The sequence below is a fragment of the Mizuhopecten yessoensis genome, unplaced genomic scaffold, assembly GCF_002113885.1.
Source record: "Mizuhopecten yessoensis strain PY_sf001 unplaced genomic scaffold, ASM211388v2 scaffold10343, whole genome shotgun sequence".
Classification (NCBI taxonomy): domain Eukaryota; kingdom Metazoa; phylum Mollusca; class Bivalvia; order Pectinida; family Pectinidae; genus Mizuhopecten; species Mizuhopecten yessoensis.
This window is the reverse complement of record NW_018408499.1, coordinates 30,737-40,066: the sequence shown is the minus strand read 5'-3', so window position 1 is coordinate 40,066 and position 9,330 is coordinate 30,737. Positions and strand designations below refer to the sequence as shown.

Genomic DNA, 9,330 nt, shown 5'->3' with positions numbered 1-9,330 from the left:
AGAGTATGTAGGGCTGTGGGGAGTCGTGTCGAGGGTAGAGTATATGCATGTTTTAGGGCTTTTGAGAGAGCTCTCATAGGTAGAGTATGTAGGGCTGCGGAGAGTCGTGTCGAGGGTAGAGTATGTAGGGCTGTGGGGAGTCGTGTCGAGGGTAGAGTATATACATTTTTTAAGGCTTTTGAGTGAGCTCTCATAGGTAGAGTATGTAGGGCTGCGGAGAGTCGTGTCGAGGGTAGAGTATGTAGGGCTGTGGAGAGTCGTTTCGAGGGTAGAGTATGTAGGGCTGCGGAGAGTCGTGTCGATGGTAGAGTATGTAGGGCTGTGGAGAGTCGTGTCGAGGGTAGAGTATATACATGTTTTAGGGCTTTTGAGAGAGCTCTCATGGGTAGAGTATGTAGGGCTGTGGAGAGTCGTTTCGAGGGGAGAGTATGTAGGGCTGCGGAGAGTCGTGTCGATGGTAGAGTATGCAGGGCTGTGGAGAGTCGTGTCGAGGGTAGAGTATATACATTATTTAGGGCTTTTGAGAGAGCTCTCATAGGTAGAGTATATAGGGCTGTGGAGAGTCGTGTCGAGGGTAGAGTATATACATGTTTTAGAACTTTTGAGAGAGCTCTCATAGGTAGAGTATGTAAGGCTGTGGAGAGTCGTTTCGAGGGTAGAGTATGTAGGGCTGGGGAGAGTCGTGTCGATGGTAGAGTATGTAGGGCTGTGGAGAGTCGTGCCGAGGGTAGAGTATATACATTTTTGAGGGTTTTTGAGAAAGCTCTCATAGGTAGAGTATTTAGGGCTGTGGGGAGTCGTGTCTAGGGTAGAGTATGTAGGGCTGTGGAGAGTCGTTTCGAGGGGAGAGTATGTAGGGCTGCGGAGAGTCGTGTCGAGGGTAGAGTATGTAGGGCTGCGGAGAGTCGTGCCGAGGGTAGAGTATATACATTTTTGAGGGTTTTTGAGAAAGCTCTCATAGGTAGAGTATGTAGGGCTGTGGGGAGTCGTGTCTAGGGTAGAGTATGTAGGGCTGTGGAGAGTCGTGTCGAGGGTAGAGTATATACATTTTTAGGGCTTTTGAGAGAGCTGTCATCGGTAGAGTATGTAGGGCTGTGGGGAGTCGTGTCGTAGGTAGAGAAATGTGTCGCTCTTATGACGTTAATATAATGTACGTGTCAATGACTTTGACAAAGAGCACAGCATGATTGTAGCTTTCTGAGATTTTTCCAAATATACTGGTTAAAAAGCGCTTCTTGAATAATTTTGATTTAAAATGATATGATGCCTAGTTACACCAGTAATAATGAAGATTTAAGTATCATTTTATTATTCTTTACTTATTTTACTTTAACATCCAATGTATAATGAACTTATGTTAATATTTTTTATCGTTCAAAATGACGTCAAAACTAGTAAAAAAAAAATTATAAAAGTAATGCAGAATTATAATGTGTGTGGTGACGGGGCAATGAAGCAAAAAATGCAGAAAAAATGGAAAACTCTATTGCTTTTCATTACAGAACAAAATCCTTGTTGTAACACTGTACAATATGTGGTAATTGGAAACCGGTGCATAATTCAAGGTCAGTGCTTAGAATCAATGTGAACACATCAGTTTTTGCTGCATAAAGTAAAAAATCTAATTTATTGTGACTGAATATGACATGTTTTAACAGAAGAAAATGTATTGAACTATTTGAAAGTAACTAACATACTTGTAAGATATTTATTTGACGAAAACGGATGATTCAATTTAAGACGAACAAGAACAATTCAGGAGAATCAATCGTTCGACTTGGAACCATAGCATTACCATAGCTTTACCATAGCTTTACCATAGCATTACCATAGCTTTACCATAGCATTACCATAGCATTACCATAGCATTACCATAGCTTTACCATAGCATTACCATAGCATTACCATAGCATTACCATAGCTTTCCTGCAAAGTAATCAATTTCAAGAAACCCTTAGCGATTCTGGCACGTCCAGATTAATTTTAGATAACGTGTAAACAATCGGTACGACATGATGCCTGTATGAGCGATTGCTATATAGAAATCACCTTCTTGAGACGTTGACTGAATGAGTAGTATATAAGTATAATGACATATTTTGTCATTGTTTGGTTTTAAACTCCGTATGATACACTGCAGTAATGACACACGTGATATCTGAACAGAAGCAGTGTGAAGACAATAAAATACATTTTCATTGTTCTTTGTGTTGCTTTAGTGAATGAACATCCTCCAACTATAGAGAGTTCATACCCAGAAAATCCTCCAATAGTACAGACTTCATGCTTTGACCAAGCTGCAACAGTTCAGACTTCATGTCTGGACCCAGACCATCCTCCAACAGTAGAGACTTCATGTCTGGACCCAGACCATCCTCCAACATTACAAACTCAATGTCTGGACGATCCTCTAACATTACAAACTTCACGTCTGGACCATCCTCCAACAGTAAAGACTTCACGTCTAGACCATTTGGAAAGCACTCGCTTTAATGAAGGTAAGAAACCATTAACACGTCGATAGGATTGTGTTAACATCAAAGCAAGTCTGTATGTTAAGACTGAACAGATCTAGAATTTCCTTTGATGACATATTGCTAAAAGCAGTTAATACCAAAACATATTTTGCAAAAATCTATATTTGTTAGTAATGATCTAGATTTGGTGGTAGTGGGGAGATTTAGCCGAGTAGTTAAACTGGTCGGAAGTTCAATTCCCGCAGTACTCGTAACATGAGTTGTGAAATATCCCCCTGCCACTCAAATTCAATACTGTAGAGGAGTATAAAACGGTTGGATGTTACAGTATCTGTGCTGTGATATTCAAGTGGGTTAGCACTAAAAAATAAAAAACAGAACCTTAATTTCCCTGCAACACACAGGCATTATTAGCCAGCTGACATATGACCAGTAGTTCGCTCCACCACCACCACCACAGCCACTGTAAATCCTTTATTGTGAGTGTAGGAGTTAGTTGTATGAACTGTATATGTGTACAGTACCTTAGAATAGCTTATTTCATCTAGGAAGGCTGTCAAATATAAAAACATATAAATAGTTAAATCACAGATTTTGTGATAGACGATTTCGTCACGACCCTGATGTATTGGAGTTATTATAGAGATACATATACTGTATAGTGTAACAAGATAAGGTGCAACAACCTAGTTGTTTAGGTACAATAGAATAAAACATTTACTCCGAAGTTAAAACAGAGGTGTTGATGCTGTTTACGACACTTTTTTGAATGGACAATAGCCTAAATCTTATAAGAATTACATAAAATTAAAAATGAAATGTGAATAAAACAGGAGGATCTGTCAATTAGTAAAGGGACAAAAAGTCCTTCTGGAGTTATTGTGGTATACAATGTGTCAATGGTACGGTTTGGTATATTCAAATACATTTTTTTTTATAATGATTGATGAACATTAGGTATCCATTCCCATAAAACCTTTTAGAGAATAATATTCAATATAATTATACATGTAACTCCAAAGTTCAATATTTTTTCAGGACAGTATCATATTCATTCAGAAAGTTGCTAATGGTCTCCAAGCTTAATAAGGAATTAAATAATTGTCCCAAGCTCCATAAGGATCTAACAAATTGTCCCGAAGCTAAATAAGGATCTGACTAATTGTCCCCAAGCTAAATAAGGATCTAACTAATTGTCCCCAAGCTAAATAAGGATCTGACTAATTGTCACCAAGCTAAATAAAGATCTGACTAATTGTCCCCAAGCTAAACAAGGATCTAACTAATTGTCACCAAGCTAAATAAGGATCTAACTAATTGTCCCCAAGCTAAACAAGGATCTAACTAATTGTCCCCAAGCTAAACAAGGATCTGACTAATTGTCACCAAGCTAAATAAAGATCTGACTAATTGTCACCAAGCTAAATAAGGATCTAACTAATTGTCCCCAAGCTAAATAAGGATCTAACTAATTGTCACCAAGCTAAATTCTGAAAAAGGACGTGCCCTAAGGATAAATCGAAGTTAAACATAAAGACCTCAGGCTTAATCACAATCTAATCAACTGAACATTTTTATTAAGATTGCTTAAAGGGTATATCGAAGACGGAGCCAGGTCTGAAGAGATATCCTCTTGTTACAGGATGGTAAAATGACATCATCGATAACGTTAACGCTGGTATAGATGGAGACATCTTTTAGTAATAACTGAGAATAGGACTTACTCTAGAATAATGAACATCTTTAAACAGTGTAACAATGCACTAAAAATCGAGATATACACGCAGGTGCCAATATACGTGACAACCAGATGCGTCGACATGGCCAAGATGTACAGAACAAGCCTATCCCGTCAGCACCTGGTCAGGTTGTACCAAACCAGCAACGTCAACCGGTATGTATACGTATTACTCCATCATCGTTTAAATTAATGCAATGTACTTCAATTTAACGACAATAGAGGAGATTGTCAAGTAACAGTGAACAAGAGAAGAAATTTTCCTTAAAGGGTTGGTTATAGTATCCATACAGAGGAGACACAGTTTCCTGATGGGCACTCGTCTTCAGGAGACAGTTAATTAGGGTTCACACATACTTATAGCCTGTCATTTAAGAAAACTTCACAGATAATAGAATGCTATCGTAATGACATAAGTATTGCAAGGCACGGGACACAAAACTATCGTGAACGTTATAGAATAATGTTAACTTTCTCCTGTTAAAATACCAATACGGTTTACTAACAGTATAACAGTGAGGTATCTAACAGTGTCTAGTCAGTGGGATATTTGATATGTAACTAACGTTGTTGTGTTATATCATAGACTGTTTTTTAACCTTGCTGTGATGTTTAATTAGCCTCATTGTGATATAACATAAATGCATTTAACCTTGTTGTGATATATCAGAAATGTTATTAGCCTCGCTATGATATATCATTAACCTCGTTGTGATATATCAGAACTTTGATAAGCCTCGCTGTGATATATCAGAAATGTGACTAGCCTTATTAAGATATATATCTTAAATGATATTAACTTCGTTGTGATGTATCAAAAATGTTATTAGCCTCGCTGTGGTATATCTAAAATATTATAAGCCTCGCTGTGGTATATCAAAAATGTTATTAGCCTCGCTGTGATATTTCAAAAATATGATTAACCTCGCTGTGATATATCAGAAAGGTTATTAGCCTGATTGGGGTTTATATGAGATGAAGTTTTTCTTAGTGTAGTACTTCGATATTTGTATAACGGTTACGATATATATATGAGATGCATAAGTAAGTTATTGGCTGAATCTTTATAATTCGTCGTTTTAAACTCAAATGGATGGTACTTTTATCATATATTTCAGACGCCTTTCGTACACAAGTACCTGCCGTTACTTATTGATGGACGTGGAGAACCTCCCTAACAATGAATCAATAGACCAAAACGACCTTATTGATGTGTGGAAGTGTATATTGTTGGTCCCTAGACGATGATATTATACCCTTGTCACTCTCTTTACACGATTGACATTAGGTATATGCCGCTCAATTTATATTCTCCAGCTGTGGTTAGATGACATTTATTCAACTGACTGAGAATTTTAGTTAAAAGACAAAATGAACAAAACTACAAAGAAAGTTCAATGTGTGTGTACTGTTTACTCCTATAATTTTACCAGTCAAATGTTTAATTCTATTTCTTTTTATAGAGGATTTCAGTATTTTGTCTTAACTTAAACAATCTCAATAGGACTAATGGTACAAAGTTAAGTCCAAAGTAATAACCGTTTATTGAGAGTCCAACAGGAAACTTGTGTATCAAGCCTTTGTATCAAAAACACATACAGATCAAATTCGGTGAATAATTTTATGTTATTTTTGTCATTTAACAGACTGGGGTCATGGTTTTAGAATCCCCACATAGGGGACTTTTAAGCTACAGTCTGTGTGAATATCACTGATATCATTGTTATTATTTTAAATGTTGCATACCTAAGGATATTTCTTTATGATAACGGAGTTTTTTTATGCGAGTTTTATCATTTTCATCTTCAAATGGTGATATATATGTATGTAAAGGGTATCCAAAATGTGTGTGTCCATTTTGAATGCTGATAACTTTTGATGGAATTCAAATTAGAAACCAATGAATGTTTAACACATAATGTACTGTGTTATCCAGTGAATATACCCATGTCATATTTTTTTGCGTATTAACACATGTAATATGACCTATCAGCCCTGAAATCTGGATTTCAACCTAGAGACTCTACAGTCAACCAACTGATATCAATACATAATTTAGTTATGGATAACATTGATAAAGGTAAGGATGTACGATTAGTGTTTTGTGACATAAGTAAAGCTTTTGACAGGGTCTGGCATAAGGGTCTTTTGTATCAGTTAAAAAAAAATGGCATATCTGGTAATTTGTATAAATGGTTTGAAAGTTATCTTACTGATGGAAACAAAGAGTTATCTTTGATGTTTATAATTCTACCTTTAAACATATAACTGCTGGTGTTCCACAAGGCTCAGTACTTGGACCCTTTTTATTCTTACTTTTCATTAATGATATAACTCATAAAATAAATACCAATACAAAATTATTTGCTGCTGATACGTCTCTCTATGTTATCGTTGATGATGATATTGTAACACCAACTGCTGAGTTAAATGACGACCTTGAATCTATTAATACTTGGGCTAAAACAATGAAAATTAATTTTAATTCTAATAAAACAGTTGCACTAACTGTAAGTAAGAAAAATAGGGTTCACCCTCCGTTGATTTTTGATAATCAAGTAATTCAAGAAAATTTATTCCATAAACACTTAGGACTCATATTAAATTAAAATGGCACATTAGGGGATCATATTAATGATATATACAATAAAGCATGTAAACGGCTGAATTTGTTACGTACGTTGAAACATAAAGTGGATAGGAAAACTCTTGAAGCATTATACTATTCAATTGTTAGACCAGTTTTGGAATATTCAGATTCCATTTGGGACAATTGCACTATTGTTGAATCAAATTTATTAGAATCTGTATAGATAAGCACAAATTAATTTTAAAGTGTAAAATTATAAATCATTTAACCCCTGATTATTTGTTCAATACTATTGAACCATTCATTAACCAACAGCAAACTATTCATTACCTGCGTCACCACAAATTTTTCGATATCCCAAGGTCAAGAACTAATATTTGTAATACAAGCTTCTTTCCTAGTACTATGCAGGCATGGAAAAGTCTTGATCCTTCGCTGACCAGGTCAGTTAGCCTAAGTTCCTTAAAAGGGAATCTTAAAAATACCATAGCTAATCCTATTGAAGCTATTTCTGATTTTTTTTTAAATTGTAGCCCACGAAAATTAAATATTTTTTTGTGCCAATTAAGAAATGATGCAAGTGACTTGAATCATCATAAATTTATAGATTATAGAACATCTTTTATCCCAGATCCAGTTTGTGCCTGTGGTTCACCTGCTGAAAATACAGATCATTATTTTTTTACTTGTCCTAATTACTCTAATTCTAGGTATTTAATTCATGAAATTCATGACCGTATTGGTTATTCCAATTCAACTTTGTTAACTTCAGGTGATAATACCCTGTCAGAGGATATTGATGAACTTATTTCAACTAATGTCCTATACTATATAAATGGTACTGAACGATTTAAGAGATGATAATATAATAATTGAATGATTGAAATTTACTAAAGACCTCTATTATTGTACAGTCTGGATATTATATATATCACTATGACATACATATGTAGTAACTTGTAATAATGTAGATTACTTACTTACTTAGGCTGAGTACACATCTTATATATATGTGTTGTATGTGTGAGGGTATGTGTGAGGGTGTGTGTGACATGGAGGCATGTGGGTATGCAAGTATGTATAAGCTTGAGTAGATGTTTACATATTTAATTATTAAACATTACCCGAAGTAATCATTCAACTCTCTGAATATTGTGTAATACTACCATCAATGCTTTCATGTTAAAATCTATTTCTCTTTATATAAATACATTACTGTCTATGATATCTATTATTTACGTTAATCACTTTGACTTGTATATATGTGGTACCTATTGGAGAAGACTTATATAGGCGTGCCTGTTGTCCAATCCATTTGTTTTCTAAACAATAAAATTTGTTGAAATGAAATCAGCCCTGTGATTGGTTGTAAGTTTCAAGTGTGAAGTCATGCTTAGGACAAGTACATGACGTCACAGACTTACGCACTCGAGTCAAAATGGCGGCTTTTTACATTTCAAGATTTCATGAAAATTGTCGTTTTACACGAAAAAATGCCCCAAATCTTGATTATGTTATAAAAAGGATTTTACACTCGCTATCATTTCATATGAAAAAACTCGTCACGATTTTTTTTTTTAGCTCGCCTCATGTAAGATCCTATATAATATATATGCATTTTTGTCAAAAATATTAAATATATATATATATATATATATATATATATATATAAATAATTCTTATATATAAAGGACATGCTCCAAACAACTTCCTTTTTGGAAAATTACAACATCAACACGGTGTTCGAGTTCCTGATTTTCTCCTGATAATGGATGTTAGGTCAGTTGGTGTGTCAGGTCGGGCTAGGTCAGTTGGTGTGTCAGGCCGGGCTAGGTCAGTTGGTGTGTCAGGCCGGGCTAGGTCAGTTGTTGTGTCAGGCCGGGCTAGGTCAGTTAGTGTGTCAGGCCGGGCTAGGTCAGTTGGTGTGTCAGGCCGGGCTAGGTCAGTTGGTGTGTCAGGTCGGCTAGGTCAGTTGGTGTGTCAGGCCGGGCTAGGTCAGTTGGTGTGTCAGGCCGGGCTAGGTCAGTTGGTTTGTCAGGCCGGGTTATACACTACGTCTTTCAAGTATCACCACAAACAAAATCTAGGAGACTCAAGTTTGGGGATATGAGGAGGCCACATATTTTCCGTCAACAATGAAATAAAGTTTTTTCCAAATACGTTTTTCAACCACATAATGATTTATTCTGACGTGTGAGGAGTTACTCCATTCTGCTGGAAACAAATAGTTCTTTGTTGTCAACACTAGAATCGAAGCCAAATCGTAGAACTTCTCCCTAAACCTTACGAACAAATTTGCGTGGTGTGTCTTCCATAATTTCACACTTTCCAAACCCCAGCTTAACAAGTATATGCCAGCCATGGATGTATTCTTGCCGGATCACAGACTCAAGTACCTTTTCAAACAGCTTCCGATCCCAATCTTTGTCATTTTTGACAATGGGTAAATTTTCTCTTACTTCAATATTGTGCTGAATGACCATGGAGTTGTTTCCCTTGTCGCGGAATTCTCCTAATTGTGAGGG

General features: G+C 36.0%; 1 protein-coding gene across 1 annotated transcript in view; it reads left to right on the top strand.

The window, feature by feature from the left end:
- Window positions 1-8,113, top strand: part of LOC110460253 — a 32,291-nt gene extending 24,178 nt beyond the window's left edge. The window contains exons 3-6 of the mRNA XM_021513071.1: window positions 1,503-1,565; window positions 2,220-2,498; window positions 4,265-4,371; window positions 5,334-8,113. Of these exons, the coding sequence (XP_021368746.1) occupies window positions 1,503-1,565; window positions 2,220-2,498; window positions 4,265-4,371; window positions 5,334-5,393 (509 nt within the window). The 3' untranslated portion in view covers window positions 5,394-8,113. The remainder of the gene's footprint in view (window positions 1-1,502; window positions 1,566-2,219; window positions 2,499-4,264; window positions 4,372-5,333) is intronic.
- The last annotated feature ends 1,217 nt before the right edge of the window (window positions 8,114-9,330 follow it).